This window comes from Miscanthus floridulus, chromosome 18, assembly GCF_019320115.1.
Source record: "Miscanthus floridulus cultivar M001 chromosome 18, ASM1932011v1, whole genome shotgun sequence".
In the NCBI taxonomy this organism is placed as follows: domain Eukaryota; kingdom Viridiplantae; phylum Streptophyta; class Magnoliopsida; order Poales; family Poaceae; genus Miscanthus; species Miscanthus floridulus.
In genome coordinates, this window is record NC_089597.1 from 17,400,889 (window position 1) to 17,421,290 (window position 20,402).

Genomic DNA, 20,402 nt, shown 5'->3' on the forward strand with positions numbered 1-20,402 from the left:
TATCGATCCAAAACTTAAAAAAAAACTTTGTATCGGGCCTGTGGGCCGAGCGACGGCATCCACACGCACGCAACCGTCCGAGCAAAAGGAATGGAACGAGGAGCTGCCTGTTTTTTCTGCAGGGTAACTATAGGCGACAAGCTGACAATCCTGCCCGTTACTTGCTTCCTCAGCGTCCATCGCGGCCGTACATCATATCAGGCTGCGCGTCCCGCGCTCGCGCCGCAGCCGCCGCCTCTCTCGCCGCTATTCCGCCTGCCGTGGGCCGCCGCGTCACCAAAAACGGTCTGGCGGCCTCCGACGGCCGCATCCAAATTCCCCCTCCCGTAGATAAACCTAGCAATCAGTCGAGCGGCGCGGGACGCGGTGGCGGGGGAGATCACGTGCGAGGCTGCGACGGCGAGGAGCTGTCCTGTCCAGCGGGGCTGTGCGCGAGGCGAGTCAAGCGGCGCAGGACACGGCGGTGGCCAGCACGTTCGAGGCGCGGGCAGGTAATGCCCGTCCTCTCCCCAAGTTAAGAGTCGCCTATCATGGCCGTCGCCGTCGACGTCCCCTCCTGCATCCAGCTCCTCCGCTCCTGCGGCGCGGCCGCCGGCCGGCAGCTCCACCAGCTCCTCCTCAAATCCGGCCACGTCCCATCCTCCCTCCCACCCACCAACGCCGTCCTCCTCATGTACGTGCGCGGCTCTCCGCTCCACTCCCGCGACGCCCACCGCCTGTTCGACGAAATGCCCACGAAGAACTACTTCTCTTATAACTCCGTCATCACCGCCCTCTTCAAGTCCGGAGACCACGGTGCGGCGCTCCGCGTGTTCCGCTCCATGCCTGACAGGAACACCTTCTCCTGGAATGCGGTGATAACTGGCTTGGCTGGTGTTGGGGATCTTGACACTGCGAGCGAGTTGCTAGAAGAAATGCCCGTGAAGGATGCTGTGGCTTGCCACGCTGTCTTGCATAGGTTTGTCCGCTGTGGCCGAGTCGATGAGGCATTTGCTCTGCTCAAGAGGATAGGTTCGCAGTGCAATCCTGATGTGATCCCGCCATGGAATGACCCCTTCGTGCTTACCACAGTGGTTGGCGCCTGTGCTGATCGGATGAAGTATGAGATTGGGAGGCAAGCTCATGCCCGGTTGGTGGTTGCCAAGACCGAAATCGATTCGGTATTGGCTTGCGCATTGATTGACATGTATTGCAAGTGTGGGGATTTGGATTCCGCTCACCACGTTCTTGATAGGTTGAAACATGTCGATGAAATTTCACTGTCTGCACTTGTCTATGGATACACATCTTATGGACAGTTGCACAAGGCGTTATGCCTTTTCGACAAGGTGGAGAACCCCAGCATTGCTCTATGGAATTCTCTTATCAGTGGCTGTGTCCCTGCCTATCATGGAGACAGTGCTTTTGTTCTTTTTGTAAGGATGTTGCGGTCAGACATGTTGCCTAACTCTTCAATTTATGCCATTGTTCTGAATACATGTGGCTTTTTAGGCATGCTGAAGCCTGGGCAGCAGACGCATGCTTGTGCTTTAAAGAGTGGGGCTATCAATGACTTGATAGCAGCAAGTGCTCTTATTGATTTCTACTCGAAATGCAGCCTCTGGGCAGATGCCTGCCAAGCTTTCAGTGAACTTAGGCATCAGGACACCATTGTGCTCAACTCAATGATCACTGTATACTCAAACTGTGGCCAAATAGATGAGGCTAGAAGAGTTTTTGATATGATCCCTAGCAAGAGTATCATCTCATGGAATTCTATGATTGTTGGGTTCAGCCAAAACGGGCATGCTCTTGATGCAATGGAGCTGTTCTGTGAGATGCATCGGCTTGGTTTGCAGCTTGACAATGTAGCTATATCCAGTGTTCTGAGTGCATCAGGCAGTATCTGCTCTATAAGTTTCGGGGAGCAAATTTTTGGTCTTGCTACTGCACTTGGCCTGCAGTCTGACCATATTGTAGCCTCCTCGCTCATTGACCTGTACTGCAAATGTGGCAACTTGGCCAATGGATGCAGGATCTTCGATGGGATTGATAATCCAGACGAAGTCTTGTGGAACTCAATGCTTATAGGTTATGCTTCTAACGGGTATGGACTTGAGGCACTGAAACTTCTAAATTTAATGCAAAGTAGGGGTCTGAAGCCAAGTGAACGGACATTTGTTGGTGTCCTTTCTGCATGCTGCCATTCTGGGCTTGTGGAAGAGGGACTGAGATGGTTTTATCGGATGAAGGAAGATTTTGGTGTGAGTCCATCAGCTGAGCATTATGCGTGTGTGACTGACCTGTTGGTCCGAGCAGGTCGACTGGAAGAAGCAGTTGAGTTCATAGAGAACATGCCTTTCAAAGCTGATGCAATTAGTTGGACTTCTATTATTGGAGGATGCAAAGGCCAGGGCCATGAGGCTCTGTTGCACAAGGTTGCAAACAAACTGATGGAAACAGGACTGTCACCGCATTCTAGTTTGTATGTGCAGCTGTCGAGCACACTCGCAGCTCATGGGGATTGGGACAAATCAGCAGAGATTAGGAGTATGATGCATGACAGAAGAATCTCAAAGAACGCCGGCTGCAGTTGGATTGACAGGGCATAGAGGAAATTGCCAGTGTCACCTCCCAAAGGGCAAAGGCATCTCGGTCCCTTTTCTCTTGGCCCTTCCCTATTGGCTTTGGTTTCTTCGATGTGTTCTTCTGCTAGTTAGGAAGTGGTAACAAACAACGATCCTGCTTTATGTTCTTTTGATCATAGCTTTCTATCTGACCTTTTCCTTCTTTTTTCATTTTGTTATGTTGCAGTGACATATGAGTTACTAAACTTTCAGAGGTACATTACCCCTCCCCCTGATTTCACCCTCCGTTACTGATCTGGTCTAGTCTACAATGTCTCTATGGAGGTTGGGGGCAGAGGTGCGGACAAGAAATATCTTACTGATCAGAGAGACTTGTTCCAACAAGGACTTAGACTAGATCAGATCTGAATTCTCTTTCTCCAGAGTAGTGAGTGCCCTGAAGAATCACTTAGCATTTCAGGCAAGAATGGCATTTTAAGAGTTACATGATGGCGTGAATTAATACACGCGCTTGTTTCTTGCATTGATTCTGTGAACTGCTGTGCTCCAAATTTGTAAATTTTCTGAGATTTGTTCATTGCTTAGTTGAACTATATATGAGGTAGTTTCTTGGGTGAGGACTCCTGAAGCATGCACAGGTTAATATAAGCAGAATCATGCACATATTGATTTATCTGTGAAATGTTGTATTTTAGTGTAATAGTGTTAAAGCTTCTCTTTGTATGTGCAGGACAATGATTTGCTGCACGTATCTTTGACATCAAAATTGATCGTACTGAAAATGTGTCAACCACCGAAAAGGTAAGCTTTTCACCTCTTGCACGGCCTTGCCTTCTGCATATAATTTGTCTAATTTTATTCAGAGGTTAGTTTGTATGGTAGTGTTATTCCACACCTTGAGGATTATTGAACCAAAAGATCAGGATTACTGTCATTTAGGTAGCCATCTTCCGTAATGATCATCAATAACAAATTAACAATTAGGTCCTGTTTGGTTGCGCTCCCAGGTGCTTCCAATCACTAGTGAGCGCTGTTCAGTACTGTATAGTACTGTAGCAGTGGAAAATATCTCCGCCGGAAATGAACCTCGAAGGGGAGGAACTGTATATTTGGGGCTTCTCCCGGCTCTGATTATTTGCTTGCATTGTACTGTCATAATGTGAACATATACTTCTTTCTATCATATTTTATGACGGTGAAATTAGACTATTGACTTTCAAAATTATTTCTGCAATCTGCGTGGGAGAGGAAACAGAATATCTTAGGAGCAACACAGATAGAACCTACCCAGCTGCCTGGAGTTCTGTATAGTCGAACTGTTACCAGATAGTGGCCTATATTACTACGGTATTGATGCAATGATGCAGTGTATTGCTGGGTACTGATGGATATCACAATACAACTTCATACTGAGGAACACTTGTACAGCGTCATGTCTGATATTGTTTGCTCGAAATATTCAGTTTTGTAGAAAGGGTCATATGCCCTGTCTAGTATGTAGTATTTCTTATCCGCAAAGGAGGCTCTTGTGTTTGCTCTTGTGTTTACTCAACCACAGTTCTACAATTCTATTTGGCTCATGGATGCTTCAGAAGAGTTGTTTTGTGGAGTATGTTGTTTGTGAATAACATAGAGGTCTCGATCCACTCTGCAGAAGAGTTGTTCTGTGAACAATTCAGCCATTTATGTGAACGTGAATCCAAGTTTTTCTTGTTCAGGATCAAGCAAACAGACCAGGATGCCCGCCGTACTACGTGGTTCCCTTCGCATAAGAGACGCGAGCCACATGGGACTATGGGAGACGTCAAATGAAGGCACACGCAACACATGAGGCGCTCCATTTTCATGTGCTAGAACTTCAGCTTTAAGAGGTGCCTGATGTTTTTACATGGAGGCACGAAGCATATATACTACGCGACATATTGGGGGTGCTGTTTGTATGAGAAACTGCCTGGTTCAGGTAATTGATCCCAGACGTACGATTTGTTCTGTCTGCGTCCCGCATTGCTACCTGGCCTCCATAGGCAGAGCTAGCTAGGTGGCACGTCTGGTCATGGAAAACCCTATGATTTGGCTAATATTAGAACTATAATGATGTGCTATCGAATATCATAAAAATTACATATTGAAACCCTATCGTAGCTTATTATATCAAGATGGACCACCCTTTCTCTAAATCCTAGCTACACCCTCTGCTCCCTAGGCCAGATGTGGAAGCCAACATTGCCATTTTGCTTATCAAGTTCTTTTGCCATTCCCTCTTCAGAGGGACTGATATCTAGTTGGTTTGGACTTGAGGTCTATCTTTGGATGACATAGGGCTAAACTTTACAGGGACTAACAACTAGTTGGGTTGGAGTTAGGTCCACCTTTGGATGCGTAGGACTAAACTTTAGGTGGTTTGTTTGATCATCTAAAATAAAATTTAGTTGACTAAAGTTCCGAATTAAAGTTTAGTCACCTAAAGTTTACTCCATTCATTCTCTTTTATAAGACACTCATATTAGGATTCAAACTTTAAAATATTTGAGCAATAAATTGGCTAGTAATTTTATTATTATAATACAAATTTGATATTGTTAGATTTGTAATTAAATACTATCCAGTTATCATAAGTTTATAAGTATAATTAATATAATATAAATAATTAAGTGATCAAAATGTAATTTAGAAGATTGTGTCCCGTTAAACTATGCCTTATAAAAGAGGGAGTAGTTGGGTGGTGTTTAGAAATGACTATCAAGTAACACATGCTTTTCCCTATGACACTGATAAATGTGTATTTTTGGCTGATTTTGGTGCACACTCCCTTTTCCATTCCCTTTCACACAAAAAAGTCAACGCTGTGGCAATAGAAGAGGCGGAGCGAGGTATTCCCTGCTCTGAAACAAAAATGCCAAAACGAAAGGAGAAAATGTTCACGAAATGCATAGGCGGGCTCAGAGCAACTCCAACAGTTTGGCTATTCTTGCTGTGGATGCTATTTTAGAATCTGTATAGCAAAAAGTAGGCTTCAACATATGTGCTATCTGATTTTGTAAAATAGAAAGATGGCTATCCCTTGATTTTCGGTGGTCATATATAGCCAACTATGGGCGCTCGCTGCCTGACTTTGTAAAATAATAAGGTTGTTGTGGAGCTCTTCTTTTTTGAGAAGTTTTCTATTTTATAAAATGGCTAAGTAATAAAATTTGGCTACTAATTTTAGTTGCTCTCAGCCGCTCAGGGCTTGTTTGGAACACAGGAATTTCACAGGAATCTCGCAGGAATTTCACAGGAATCAGTTCAATTTTACAGGAAAAACACAGGAACAGGAATTTTTTCCCGCAATCCAAACAGGCCCTCAGTTGCCGTCTCGGCCCACGCCGTGGAATCTTCTCGCCTCATCATCTCCCTCCCCAGCCACTCCAACTCCCCACTCCGCTTCCCGTGGCCGTGGTTCAAAATTCGAATCCAGAAAGATTTCCCCAAGCATTTCCGTTTCTTTAATTAAACCGTCCGCTGCCCACCCATCGTGCTCGCCTCGCTCGTTGCGCGTTCAAATTTCGAACCACCTCCTCCGCCCCGAACCCTAGTCAGATCCCTCCTCCGCCTCTGCCACCGCGCACCATGAGCTCCGCCGCCGCGCCAGCTGCCGTCGGCAGCGGCAAGGAGCTTGCCAACCCGCCCGCCGACGGGATCTCCAACCTCCGCTTCTCCAACCACAGCAACAACCTCCTCGTCTCCTCATGGGACAAGGTCGGTCAGTGGTGGTCAGCCGCCTCCTCTCCCGTTCCCCCGCTCGTTATTAAACCCTAGCTACCTCTTTGATCCCGCTGATCTGACCTGGTTTGGTTTGGTCTGGGCTTGCAGACGGTGCGGCTCTACGACGCCGACGCCAACGTGCTCAAGGGGGAGTTCGTGCACCCCGGGGCCGTCCTCGACTGCTGCTTCCACGACGACTCCTCGGGGTTTAGCGCCGGAGCCGACCACACCGTTCGGAGGTGAGCGGGTTTTTTTTATGTGTTGTTATCTTTGTCTCTTCTCTTCCACTCCTGCGTTATTGCACACCTTGCTCTGCGTCGAATTTGGGGATCGGGTTGCTGATGTGGAGACAAGTACTGCAGCTGCAAAATTGCATGTGACTGTGTGCTTTGAGATCACACTTTTGTTATCCATTTGGTGAGACTAATGCTATAGGTTTGCTTTGTCACATGTAGTTAGAGAATAATATTATTTGCTGCTATTGAAATGTCTTTTGTGGTGCATATGATTTCGAAAATAGATCCACTATTTTCTGCGAGTTGCTGCACAGTAGATGTTTATGTTTCTTTTCTTTCACATAAAGGAGAAAAGATGGAGACTTGCTGTGCTCTCTGATTTTTTTTCCACTGAGGATTGTCCATAGCAATAATTAACCAAAGAATTTTATAGTGGAAGAGAAATCTGTCAATTTTGTACTGACAGGATTCTGTTCTAGAATTACAGTTGTGTGGTGGAAGAGAAATCTGTCAATTTTGTACTGACAGGATTCTGTTCTAGAATTACAGTTGTGTGGTGTTTATATTTAAGTTGGGAAATATCTGGACCTGTCCTTCTAAATTTTTCCAACTGTTCATGAAACCAAATGTAAGTGTTTAGTTTTATGTTTATTGTTTGACGTGAATGGAGTTCTTCATGTAAGATGGACTATCATTGTGCCCAGTTTGTTTCATTGAATGTTACTAGATCCATAATTGGTAGCTTGTAAATAAACTTACATTTGCATTGTCTGGGATCCACTTAAATGGAAATCTGAATATCTGATTAATGAATGTTACTCGTTCCATAATTAGTTTGCATGCAAATACACTTAGATTGGCCTTTCTTGTATGTATGTGATTGCAAGGACAAGTAATGGGCCCAAATTATCTCATTCAGGTTGGTATTTAGCTCGAACAAGGAAGATGTTTTGGGGCGGCATGATGGTCCGGTTCGTTGCGTGGAATACTCTTATGCTGCAGGTACTTTTATTCCTATATTGAATTGCTTTTGGATTTCTGTTCTAGCTTTTACTTTTCTTCTGCAAGGTACTTGTGCAGCCTGATGCAGTCAAACCTTATGTTTTCTATAAATAGCGCACATTGATAACTATTTTCGTACTTGAATTCCGAAAACACTATATATAGTTATGCAGTTATGATTTTGAAAGTATTTAATCCTAGTCCAAGATAGAAGTTATTTTCCTATTACTTGATCTGCTTCATTGATTTGGTTCTGCACAGTTTACAATGCCACAATGCAATAAAACATTTGTCTCTCAGTTTGTGTTGAGGATTGTACAGATGTCCTTGTCAGAATCATGTCTTTGGTACCTAGTTTTTTTTTTTCTTTTTTGGTCTTGGAATATTTTGTAGTATTTCAGGTCTCAGCAAATTAACTATGCACGGTCTTCAATTTAATCACAATCTCTGTCCAATCGTGGCATGTCTTTGTTCTATGATGATTATGGTCATGTGAGAGTAGTTGTTCCCTTGCTATTGAAGGAATTATGTTACTAAATTAAATGAAATTTTCTAAGCTGATGAAATGCTCTTTTGTAATTTCAATAAATCTCTGGTGGCTGACGTTAAATAATGAAAAACCCTTTCATGCACTTGGTGTTCTTTTATCTACTGTACTTGATCTGTTGTGCTTTATCAGTGACTACCTAATGAGTCTGAATTAAACTGTTTGTTTTGTTTTATTTAGGTCAAGTCATCACTGGCAGCTGGGATAAAACTGTAAAATGCTGGGATCCAAGAGGAGTGAGTGGGCCAGAGCGTACCCTTGTTGGGACATATGCTCAACCTGAACGTGTATATTCTCTTTCATTAGTAGGAAATAGGTTGGTTGTTGCAACAGCAGGAAGGCATGTAAATATTTATGATCTGCGCAATATGTCTCAACCTGAGCAAAAAAGAGATTCTTCTTTGAAATACCAAACACGATGCGTTCGATGTTACCCCAACGGAACAGGTAATTGCTTCCATCTTGATTAGGTTGCTAGTTGACAACACTTATCCATTTTTTTAATTGTATATACTGTTTATATAGTAGAGGAACGGTAAATATATCAATTTGCATCCATGGATTTCCTTCAGCTCTTTTTTAGTCTACAAGTGCTACATTTCTCTTGATAGTAGTTTGGTTCTATTTATTTGTGATGGGGGCTTTCATCTGGGATAAAGATTAAGATTCTGTCATGGGCTAGCAAGGCCATGGACCATACAGGCCCATGACAGGTTCCATAAGTACGGTTCAATCTTTATTTGTGAGTTTGAGTTGAGGATTATTGGGTAGGCTCCTCCAATGGACCATTGAATTTCCTCTGCATGTTTAATTACAAAGTCAAATGATCTAAATGTGGACAGCATATGGTTAGGGTCCTTTAAGTTGTTACATACCATGGATGACAAGGAAACCTATTAAATGTAGCATTAACATTTGTTTCTGTAATTTTTATAGTATGGTTTTCATCACATATTAAGCTGGGGCATTAGAATTTTATCTGTTGATTTAACTTCGGTGAATACAGTTTTCTGGTGCTGTCTCTGTCCACGCCTTTCAAATTTCAAGTAGCAACTTAACTTCTTTGTTTATTTTTTCACTTCTAGTTATCTTTTATAGTAGTTTTTCGTGATCTATCTTCCAAATCAGTAGCAGTATGGAAGTAATAATCCAGAATAACTATGCAACTCTTGGCACCGTGCTGTGAGAGCTTATTCTTGTATTAGAAATTTGAATATTCTTCCATTGCATTGGTTTAGTGGAGTTGAACAATAATTACTTATTTACTCCCTCCATTCCAAATTATAAGACGTTTTGGCTTTTTTAGATACATAGCTTTTGCAATGCATTTAGATATATAAATATGTCTAGATACATAGTAAAATTAATGTATCTAGAAAAGCCAAAACATCATAATTTGGAATGGAGGTTGTACATTCTATTGAAATTGTAAACTAGTGCCTGGATAATTAATTCCTATATTGATTGTTTGATGTACTGTCTGTATTTAACCTTTTCTTAAAAGGGCATCACATTCCTTAGTTCTGTCAATAATGGAATGTGTAGTAAGCTACAGATTACCCTGATTACCCCACTACAAAGGGCTTGTTCTGTTTAGTTATTATTACTTGAAACATGTGTATATTCAAGATAATGCTTACTATAGGTGGTAGTTTAGAGTATTTGAGAAAGTTTTACCCCTGTTTTGAAAAGTCATATGTTTGACACTCTTTGCAAATATTCCTCGAGGATTGGGTGGCCAATTCAAGTGAGTCTTGTTTACAGGAAACCTACTGATTCAACTACAGTTTTATTGCTGTTAGCTGCTCTGTAATGGTCCAAGTAGTATGGTGTGGGCATACTGGTCAGCTTTTCAGTTTTAGTTTTTCCAGGTTGGTCGACTGATCTGGCCTTTTCTTAATAATTATAGGCATATAGTATGCTGTTCAAGGTGCCTGTATTTGGTACATTTATTGTTCAATGTTGTTTATTTGTTTTCAAATTATTGTATGATGTATATAAACCAAATATGCATGCTGTATGCTGATCTCAGTCTTCTGTGTCTTGCTTCAGGATATGCTCTAAGTTCTGTTGAAGGCCGAGTTTCCATGGAATTCTTTGATCTATCCGAGTCTGCTCAGTCTAAAAAGTATGTTTTCTGCACCTTAGCTGCCAAAAGATGGGCGCATGTCTGGCGTCTTATAATTCCTCAATACTATGACTCAAATGTACATGTGGTTCCTGTATCATCAATTGAAACAATGGATAGTGAAACTTCATTTGCAAACACGCTTTCACAATTCCCCATATATATTTTTTGAAGCTTATAGCAATCTGTGATCATACTTACATGCAAACATGCTGACACTTCAGTTGGAATGCAGGTCAATTTGTTTATGTTTTATCAAATTCAAACAAAGATTGGGGCAATCTATGTAGTGTCTGTGTCAACATTTTATAATGCCAATTCAAACTCAAAAGCTGTTAGAACAATGAAAACAAAATTGCCTGCAAATAGTAACCTTGTTATTTCTTTTTCCTGTTATTTTGAGTCTTTTTAGAAATTTGTGTTTTTCTTATCTCTCAAAAGAGAGTATCACTTAGGAAGTAAATTGAGGTTTTTTCCCTTGCATTTTCTAGTTGTTTCCTAAACTAAATTGGATTGTATGATCGTGCGGTCGGGCCTGGTTACAGATTGGAGATTGCACTGCATATGTACTAAGTACAAACTACCTGTTTTGTGCACTTACCTTCTTCTGGAAACCTAGACTGAACAGTAATGCCTAAGGATGTATGTTCCGTTCCACTTGTTTTGGGTCATTGGGTCGACCATCGTGCAAAACTTGTCAAAATGAACTAGAGTGGCATGCTAGGTAATTAATTTAAAGGGGGCAATGAACTAAACTAGCTGGCCACAAAATACAATTTGGTACCCTCTTTCATCTCTAGTGGCATTGATTGTGGGCAATTTTTCATGCAGGTATGCTTTCAAGTGTCACCGGAAATCTGAAGCTGGCAGGGACACCGTATATCCTGTCAATGCAATCGCTTTCCATCCCATGTAAAGCCTTGATGTTCCAATTTCTTGTAGTTTGATATCTCACTGGATTATTAGTTCTCATTTTCTTGTCCTTGTGCAGATATGGAACATTTGCCACTGGAGGGTGTGATGGATTTGTGAATGTGTGGGATGGCATTAACAAGAAAAGACTATATCAGGTAAACCAAGTGAAGAGTTTTGCTTCATTGGGATGCTACTGTCTGAAACGTCTCTTGTATTCATGATTTCCTTACTTTTGGTTGCAGTACTCAAAGTACGCATCAAGCATTGCTGCTCTATCATTCAGTAAGGATGGCCATCTGCTTGCTGTGGCATCCAGCTACACCTACGAAGAGGGAGAAAAATCGTAATACTGAACTTTGTCTGACAAATCTCTGTTTACATAAGACTAAGAAAGAAAAATAAGGTAGACTCACCAGTGTTTTTGTGCATTTCAGGCATGAACCCGATGCTATATTTATCAGGACAGTGAATGAAGTCGAGGTGAAGCCGAAGCCCAAGGCATTAGCCGCCCCCCAGTAGTGTTGTGACGTGTTGGCGGTAGTATCAGTCACGTGGTTAGATGACCCGTACTTCTCTAAGTTGATGTCAAGTACATTAGTTGACGGCAGTGCCTGTTTGTGGTGAAAGAAGTGAAACGCCTGTTTCTCAGTCTGGGCCCTCGTCTTTTGTGTTACTTGTCCGGGGAAACATTTCATGTTCCAGCTGATTGTAAATTGTGAGACAGATTATGTTGTAGTTTATTCGATCTTTCGTTGACTTGAACTTATTTATGTATTATTTAAGTATCGTAAATCTGGAACCTGGAGGGAAGAACTATACTGGCGGGGAGTATTTGGTAAATTCTGGCTTTGTTGTAACGATGCCAATTTCAATTTATAGGAGGAATTGAAGTTTGGAAAGTGGAGGGAAGGACTTGTGCCGTGCAGCGTGCAGGCGCAGGCGCAGCCTGCCCTTATTGAATTCCATCAAGGCCTTGTTCGGTTATCACGGAATGAACTCTCTGGAAAGATTTCAGCCGGAACTGTTTACCAGTCGTGGTATAGTTAAATCAACATCAGCCGGCTTATCAGCCACAGAAACCATTAGTCGAACAGGGAATAGTTTCCCCATATTGATGAAAGAATAAAGAAATTGGCATCTGAAAATTAGAGTACAATATTAACAAAAACATTTTCTAGCAATATGCAATCATCGATATATACTTCGAAATAAAAAATTTAAACCAACTACTGTATGGGCTAAGAATAGACCGTATATAAAGCATGTAGGTGTAATGGGGGAAGATGGGACCTAAGTGACTAAAATCATCAGGTGATAATTAATCGTTTATTAAAAAAAAGACTTATGTTTCAGCGTAGGTAACCATTCAGCAACGGAAAAAAGGATCAGACACTTAGAATTAAAACTGCCCATTCAGCAGCTGAAAAAGGATCAGACACTTAGAATTTTTTTTTTGGAACACGCATTCACGTGAATTTCATTAAGAAGAAGTCAGAGTACTGAAAGAACGGCGTCACGACGCGACTATGGGAGAACCTGTAGCGTAGGATATAAAACCACAGAGTAAGTGGTTTAGAACGAAAAAAAGGGAAAGCAAGAAGTGCGGCAGGTGAAGGGCCCTCCACCACAACCTAGCTGACTGGTCCTGCAACTAAAGATAACGACGCGAAGGCTGCCAAAGGGAGATGAAGCCACAGTGACAAAGCATCGAACACGGCAAAGCATCTACAAGCACAACGCGGCAAAGATCCACGGGCTGGTAGCGACTATGGCAGCAAAGCACCTGCCCAGGATCCGCAAGCGGCCAGGTAGCCGCTACGAAGAAGACGACCAACGACGGCAAAGCATCCGTCGAGTATCCGCAAGCGGCCAGGTAGCCGCTGCGAAGAAGATGACTGCGGCAACACCAACATCTGAGGTGGACAGACCAGAGCGAAGAGTAAGCTTAAACACAGGCAGGCACGGCACAGCTAAGGAGCAAAACCAACGAGGTAAGCGGAAGATGGGTTGCAATAGTGCCCCAACGAAGCCTTCAGGAAGGATATAGACATCCGCAGACGCCAGGGGACGCTAGACGAGTAGGACTTTCGACCCCAGCCTGCCCCGGACGAACAGACGCTTCTACGATGCCTCTAAAGAGGTAAATGACGCAGGCTACGCCACCACCGTTGGCCCGAAGAAACCGGGTAGGATTTTTACCCAGATTCTGAAAGTCCGCGGACGCAGGCCACTCATGGCACCCGCAGCTGTGACGAGGAGGCGCGCCGGCCTCAGCTCTGTGCCGCCCCAGCCCCGGCCGTCAGCAGGGAGGCCGCCAAGGCGCCGGCCAGCCGGGCCCACCCAGGGAGGAGCGCCCAGCCGGTCATACCGCCCCCCCCCCCCCCCCCCGCGCACTTGGACAAGGCCGAACCGTGCGGCGACGCCCCAACCGACGCAAGAGACACTTAGGCTCAGTTTATATCCGAAAAAATGGCAAAATGAGCACCGTAGCGTTTTCGTTGTTATTTGGCAATTAGTATCCAATCATAGTCTAATTAGGCTTAAAAGATTTGTCTCGTGAATTTCGTCTAAACTGTGTAATTAGTTTTATTTTTTATTTATATTTAATGCTTTATGCATGCGTTTTCGTATTCGATGTAACGGAGAATCTTAAAAAATTTGGTATTTTGGGAGGGAACTAAACAGGGGCTTAGAACTATAATAACTGCTAACACTGCTAGAGATGAATAAGCAAAGCAACGGAAAAGATAAGGCACTACTAATCCTTTTTGTTGGGCTAGCTGTCTGCCACGTGAACTGTACAGGCAAAGCATCGTCACCTGGGAATCTGTCAGCACGAAGAACTGAAGATATTTTGGGCGTGTTGGGAAAACGATGACCTTGATGTCCATGGAGTGACGTGGAGCTCGATGACTCAAGTAAAGCTGTACCGTTTCAGTAAAATAATAGTATTTTTCTTTCATAATAAATCACGGCTACAGTTCTCATGCTAGTTCTACACCAGCGACTCAGTCAACCCCTTCTCTTCTAGAGCACGGTAATAGACAGCGGCCTGCGCCTTTATAAATGTTACTCCAGAAGAACAGCTAGACTTCATCACTAGAACCAGACTCAAGTAGCTAGTACATAGCTAATTAAGGAGCTCTCTGTCTTTTGTCTTCTCAAATTAGCTACTCATATATACACATGTGGATACCATCAATCAATGAATATATATACGAAGGCATATAGAAAGGGCAACCAAACACGACGAGATTCATGGAGTCAAAGTTATGTGAAGGTAAGATCGAGTTTCTTTTTTACTCTCTCTCCAGCCAGTTAAGGACAATTATTGATGGTTTAGCATTTTCCCATCTACAGTCTACAGATAACATGTAAATCGTCATTGCTCAGTCCTTCAATCAATTGTACAAGGTCCCGTACTCTCTCGTATTATACTGTAGAGGCTGCTGGCGCCAAAGCAAACAAATCGTAAACCAAATTAATTAATCGACCCAACTTATTAGTTAGCAAACAGCACTAAAAGCCGAATTAATCACTCATGGTACTAATAAATTAAACAGAAAATACACATATTTTTTACTCTTGATTTCTGTTTTGGTTCTAATATATGCACAAATAACCATGATTAATACTTTTGTTAACGGGCTAATTAATCAAACAACTTGCACATATTAGCACAGGCGGATCTGGGCCTAAGGCCCCTAGGGCCCAGGCCTAGTCGTTGGCCCAGTAAAACTTATAGTCCTATATAGTTTTTCGGCCCACAAGTGAGGCCCATTAGGAAAAACACAAGGGCATGCTTCCCTTCTGAATTATGCTTCTCGAGCGTCAGCGACCACGACTCCGTGAGCGAGACCGTCAGCGCCGCCCGCCAGCCCTCCACCGCGCCGGCCAACGTCCGACCGGCGACCACCCCTCCCCTGTGGTCCCTGCCAACCTCCCAGGCGCGGGGCGCCCAGCAGACCATGGACGGACAGCCCACCGGCCACCGCGTCGTCACGCCGGGCGCCGGCTGGCGGCTGCGGATGCCGGACGGCCAGGGGCCCAGGGCGCGGCCCCGTCCTCCACTCCTCCCTCCTTGGCTCTTCCGAGGGCAGAGGCCCGAGCAGCCGAGCCCGAGGCTCAGGCTCTGGTGCTCAGCTGACCGCTTGTAGCCTCTAGCCTGGTACTGCTCCCTTCCCCTGAATCAATTCCTACTTAATTAGATTGAAAACTGAAATTAGAAACAATGAAACATCATATCGACGAGATGTTAGGTATTTATTTTTATCTCATCATGTGTGTCGTGCAATGTTGTTAGCAATTTTAGTTCAATCATCAGATCAAATAGAAGTTTTATTTGTGTCTTAGTTATTTATGCGTGTGGCTCGATGGCTCTAGTAAATCCCTAGTCGTCAGTAGTAATTTCACCGCTAGATAGAGGCCCTAGTCGTCAGTAAATCCCGGGTCCACCACTGAGACCCATAGTGTAAGGCGCCTGGCTTGGGGTTCAATTGAAAGAGTATATGCTTAGGAGCCTGGCTTGGGGTTCAGGAGGTGGTGCTGCGAACTCTAGTTCGGGTGCTATGTCTTTCTTCGGGGTCTCCTCATTCACTTCGGGTGTGTTATGTTTGTGGAGTCACCCCATGCTTCATGAGGTGTTCCATCATGAGTTCATCACTTCATCCCATGAATTTTTGTTGGAATCAACCCATTCCTCATGCATATACTAATTATTAGCCTGTGAGGAATGAGCTGATGATAGATCAACTCATTCCATTCCACAAAACCAAATAAAAAAAGTGAGGCGTGAGAAGAAGATGGACCACCTCATTCCTCAAACCAAACACACCCTTCCTATCCTATATAGAGAGCAGATTTATTAGTTGTATGTACTAAATTTATCTAAGACCTTTTTATTAGTAGTTATATAACATGATATTCTTGACTGTTTAGTTGAAGCACGAGTTGACGGGGACTTGATGATTACTTATACAGGTAAAAGGTTGTTACTACTGCTTATGGGGGCTATCCTAATCCTGCCGCATAGTACTACAGTTCATGGGGCCAGTGCCGGGAACTTCAGCCTAGCTCTGCCCAATTGCCCAGAGAAGTGTGGCAACATGAGCATCCCTTACCCGTTCGGCATTGGGAAAGACAGCCTAGGCAAAGACTGCTTCCTGAAGAAAGATTTTGAAGTCATATGCAATACCAGCCAGCAAGCTCCAACTATCTATATCTATACGGGGGGAGAATCAGTACCGTACTCCAAGGTGTTGAATTTCAGTCTTCTTGATGGTGAGACACGCATTCAGAATAGAATACACTGGAGCTGCAAATACCAGAACAGCAGCAATATCACGAAGAATGAATACCCAGCATTATCACTAAAGCTCGGGAATTCTTTGAAGGTTTCCTACACTAAGAACAAATTTACAGCAATCGGGTGTGCAACCATTGCAAACATAGTGGGTTCTACGGATGAAATCATTGATTTAAATAACTTGCACTACACCAGCGCTTGTTCATCGTTCTGCGACAGTGATTTGAGAATCAGTAGGGGCCCCAACTGTGATGGCTTGGGTTGTTGTCAGACTTCACTTCCACCACGTCTGTCGGCCTTCTATTTCGGATTTTTTTACTACGATGATTTACTAAATAATCCCTTCGCCCAAGGTTTCAGCCCTTGCAGCTACGCATTCGTCGTCGAGGTCAGCGAATTCAAATTCGACCGTTCCTATGCTGAATATTCAAATTTCCAGAAACAAGACGGTGTCCCTTTGGTCCTTGATTGGAGTGTTGGTTCTGAAACTTGCGAGGAAGCCAAGAAGAACTCATCATCTTTTGCCTGTCGCGCCTTGAACAGTGTATGCATCAACGCGACAAATGGTTCAGGGTACCGCTGCATCTGCTCTCAAGGTTACCAAGGCAATCCCTACCTAGACGAAGGGTGCCAAGGTCAGCATGCATATACTTCATAACCACTTCTTTGTTTTCTCTCTCTTTGTAGTTTGTACTGATTGGTCTTGTCTTTGCCGTCGGTTCGTGTACTGATTCTACTCGCCTATTTATTCGAACAGACATCAATGAGTGTGATGACCCATCTATATATCCTTGCATTAATGGTAACTGCATCAACACCATTGGGAGCTACAATTGTTCATGCCCAGGAGGAACTGAGAGCCAGGATCCCAAGAATATAGCCTGCACTCCAGTTTCTGACACGAACAAGCAGCCTCAAGTGAAGGTGGTCATAGGTATATATATTCTGCACGATATATATTTTCTAAAGGGAAGGCATGAAAGTGATTAAAATACATGGTAATAAACTGATAAAAACGAACACACATTGCTGCACCATTAATGTTTCACGCCGAAACTGTCCACCTCTGACATGCATGTGCTATGTGCTAAACACCTAAAAACACTTGGGTTTTGTTCTAAGAGGAAGTTGCATGCATATTCACAAAATTTTGTGCAAGTCAATACCTTGGTATTGAGTAGACAGCAATATAATAACCTGAAACTGGATGGCAAACTTTCTTTTAATGTCTTTTTAGAAGGTATATGTACAAATTAACATGGCTGCAGCTGGTCCCTTTCCTTTTTGTAAAATGTGCCCAGTTGAACTGATCATAAGCTGATGACAATGTATTTTCAGGTGTTTCTGTCAGCTTCGTATTCCTCATCGTTTGTATCTCTTCTCTGCTGATCATGTGTCAAAAAAGGAAATTAGCGAAAGAAAAGGAGACGTTCTTCAGACAAAATGGTGGTCCTATACTATACCAAAACATCCTCAATAAAAGAATTGACACAGTGAGAATATTCACAATAGAAGATTTGAAAAAGGCGACAAGCAATTTTGACAGAAGCAGAGAACTAGGCAAAGGAGGCCACGGCACTGTGTACAAGGGCATTCTAGAGGACAACAAGGAAGTTGCCGTGAAGCGCTCAAAGAACACGAATCTAATGCAAACCGAAGAATTTGTGCAGGAGATTATTATACTTTCACAGGTCAACCATAAAAACGTGATCAGGCTTCTAGGTTGCTGCTTGGAAGTTGAAGTGCCCATCTTGGTGTATGAATTCATCCCAAATGGAACTCTCTTTCAATTGATCCATGAGAACCACGACAGGCAACCTGTTTCTTTAGAAGACCGTCTTAGGATCGCTCAAGAATCTGCTGAAGCATTGGAGTATCTACATCTTTCCATCAACCGTCCTATTGTTCATGGAGATGTGAAGTCTCTCAACATTCTTTTGGACAACAACTGCATGGCAAAAGTGACGGACTTTGGGGCATCAAGGATGCTTCCTAAGGATGCAGTTCAGTTCATGACAGTGGTGCAAGGAACTCTAGGTTACCTAGATCCTGAGTACTTGCAAGAGCGAAAACTAACAGAGAAAAGCGATGTTTATAGCTTCGGAGTCGTGCTTCTAGAGTTGATCACAAGGAAGACGGCGATATATTTCGAAGGCGACGAGATGGGAAAAAACCTCGCAACATCGTTCCTGAAAGCGCTAAAGGATGACAGAGTGCAAAGTATGTTGGACACTAGCATAATGTATGCTGGAACAGAGGAATTGTTCCAGGAGGTTGCTGAGCTTGCTAGCCAGTGCTTGAGTATGAAAGGGAGCGAGAGGCCTTCCATGACCCAAGTGGCTGACAAGCTGAAGGCTATACGAAGTACCTGGAGTGGTATACTGTTGCTGAAGCATGAAGAAACTCAGCGTCTTGCTGAGCAACTGGGCACGGATTCGGTTGTTGGTGAACTATCCCCTAGCATGTACTGGACGGCAAGACATCTGGGGTTGGATATTGAGACACCACGTGTAGATCATGCTGGTAGTACCAACATGCTATAACATGGATGCTACGTACATGTAGTCGTTTTGATCGCACCAGGCTTTAGCATGTACGGAGTAGACATCACATAATCTTTTTCTTGTAGATGATCGGTAGTGTAAAGGATAGGCAGTTACCCATGTCTGCATTGGTCTTGAGACGTTTCTTATTTTTCCTTATTCTCTATATTGGTGTTGAGATAGTTCAGTATTTTCCATTATTATAATTGAAGACTTATTAGTCAAAGGGATGGGACATAATTATTATGGAGAATCCTCGTGGCCCAACGATCTTTTATACATTTTTCCAGTAGTAATTCTAAGTAATATTGCATGTAATGTAGGTTTAGCGGTTCTAGAGCCGTCAATGATTGGTGTCCGTTTGCAACTCCTTTGGAAATATGACGACTGGGAAGAGTTTGTTTGTTTTTTCTTCTCCCGCCTGTTCCAAAGAATGGGGTCTCGCTCCGAATTTTTGTATAGAATCAAACGTGCCAGAGCGCAGCCAACAGCCACTTGTGCATGAAGTAGTCACTGATTCAGGACCTATTTGTTTGTGCGTCCAGGCAATGTTGCCTGAGCATGCAGGCTGTTGATTTTTTAGTGCTGTGGAGATTGCTATCTAGCTAGCATCCTGCCTATTAGGACGCGCGACCATACGGTGTGCCTGTTGGGGATAGTTCAGCTCCAAACAACGACTAACATTAAGGCCTTGTTTGAATGTACGTGTATTCATTTTAATCCATATGTGTTGGAGTGGAATGGAATGAAACTTAGTTTAATTCTACTTCAATCCACTTCAACACATGTGGATTGAGATAAATACACGCGCATCCAAACGAGGCCTAAAGGCATGAGTATAGATTTTTTTTTTTTTGCATGAATACATGCGCGTGTATGAAGTGGTCTTTATAGGTGTGTCATTTGCCAGTAATCTATAATTGTTCCATCGCCTTGACAATGTTGGACCTAAATATGAGCCTACCTCGTCGACAATTAATCATCCATGAGTTAATCACGAAGGGGTCTGTAACCTAGTGATTATAAGAGCCTCAGTTACCACCGAAAAACCAAATTGAAAGTATTTTTTTCTGACGTCGTCACTGACCTCACCAGAAAGCTCCTCACATGGAATTTTATTTTATTTTTATCTCCACGCATGGAATTTTCAATTGGTGGAATGTGACGTCACCTCAATAGATGTTTGAATTGGTGAAAACTGAAAAGCGACGCGGTGTTGACGGATTTTTCGATTGGTGGAATGCAACCCAAAAGCGGCTCTGCTGGGCGACCGGTACGTCGTGCGCTCGCCTTCATGGGTGGCCAGCCTCCTACCGTGTGTAGTTGGTTGGGAGGACGAAGTGGGATGGAGAGATGGACCTGTTTTCGTGGTGTAGTCCAGTGGCTGTATCCATCACTCCGACGTTGACTTGTCA

At 43.4% G+C, this 20,402-nt stretch overlaps 3 protein-coding genes across 9 annotated transcripts; all 3 read left to right on the top strand.

Annotated features, from left to right (window-relative positions):
* The first annotated feature begins 149 nt into the window (after positions 1–149).
* Positions 150–5,703, top strand: LOC136520468 (putative pentatricopeptide repeat-containing protein At1g77010, mitochondrial). 6 transcript variants are annotated; one of them, XM_066514007.1, is made up of 4 exons: positions 150–3,205; positions 3,298–3,368; positions 4,286–4,527; positions 5,405–5,703. In XM_066514007.1, exon 1 carries the CDS (start codon positions 531–533, stop codon positions 2,589–2,591), a length of 2,061 nt encoding a protein of 686 aa, XP_066370104.1. In that variant the 5' UTR covers positions 150–530; the 3' UTR covers positions 2,592–3,205; positions 3,298–3,368; positions 4,286–4,527; positions 5,405–5,703. The 6 variants fall into 6 exon arrangements, with proteins under 6 accessions (XP_066370104.1, XP_066370108.1, XP_066370106.1 ...); XM_066514011.1 differs by lacking the exon at positions 5,405–5,703 and having other exon boundaries at positions 150–3,027; positions 3,153–3,205; positions 4,286–4,716; XM_066514009.1 differs by lacking the exon at positions 5,405–5,703 and having other exon boundaries at positions 150–2,705; positions 2,794–3,205; positions 4,286–4,716.
* Positions 5,704–5,903: 200 nt separating this feature from the next.
* On the top strand, positions 5,904–11,903 carry LOC136520469 (mitotic checkpoint protein BUB3.1-like). Its single transcript, XM_066514013.1, has 9 exons — positions 5,904–6,305; positions 6,420–6,550; positions 7,467–7,549; positions 8,277–8,543; positions 10,149–10,224; positions 11,056–11,136; positions 11,216–11,294; positions 11,382–11,482; positions 11,574–11,903. Exons 1-9 carry the CDS (start codon positions 6,177–6,179, stop codon positions 11,656–11,658), a joined length of 1,032 nt encoding a protein of 343 aa, XP_066370110.1. The 5' UTR covers positions 5,904–6,176; the 3' UTR covers positions 11,659–11,903.
* A 2,328-nt stretch (positions 11,904–14,231) lies between these two features.
* Positions 14,232–19,246, top strand: LOC136521181 (wall-associated receptor kinase 2-like). 2 transcript variants are annotated; one of them, XM_066514883.1, is made up of 4 exons: positions 14,232–14,419; positions 16,120–17,079; positions 17,202–17,378; positions 17,783–19,246. In XM_066514883.1, the coding sequence occupies exons 1-4, from the start codon at positions 14,398–14,400 to the stop codon at positions 18,985–18,987; spliced, it is 2,364 nt and encodes a 787-aa protein (XP_066370980.1). In that variant the 5' UTR covers positions 14,232–14,397; the 3' UTR covers positions 18,988–19,246. The 2 variants fall into 2 exon arrangements, with proteins under 2 accessions (XP_066370980.1, XP_066370982.1); XM_066514885.1 differs by lacking the exon at positions 14,232–14,419 and adding an exon at positions 14,984–15,307.
* Positions 19,247–20,402: the final 1,156 nt, after the last annotated feature.

Bases quoted from the DNA above. Each gene is read 5' to 3' on its own strand.
- LOC136521181 (XM_066514883.1), top strand. From the start codon at position 14,398: ATGGAGTCAAAGTTATGTGAAG. The intron at 14,420-16,119 runs GTAAGATCGAGT...TTACTTATACAG, and splicing joins GGAGTCAAAGTTATGTGAAG to GTAAAAGGTTGTTACTACTG. The intron at 17,379-17,782 runs GTATATATATTC...ATGTATTTTCAG, and splicing joins TCAAGTGAAGGTGGTCATAG to GTGTTTCTGTCAGCTTCGTA.
- LOC136520469 (XM_066514013.1), top strand. From the start codon at position 6,177: ATGAGCTCCGCCGCCGCGCCAGCTGCCGTCGGCAGCGGCAAGGAGCTT. The intron at 7,550-8,276 runs GTACTTTTATTC...TGTTTTATTTAG, and splicing joins GGAATACTCTTATGCTGCAG to GTCAAGTCATCACTGGCAGC. The intron at 11,137-11,215 runs GTAAAGCCTTGA...GTCCTTGTGCAG, and splicing joins GCAATCGCTTTCCATCCCAT to ATATGGAACATTTGCCACTG.
- LOC136520468 (XM_066514007.1), top strand. From the start codon at position 531: ATGGCCGTCGCCGTCGACGTCCCCTCCTGCATCCAGCTCCTCCGCTCC.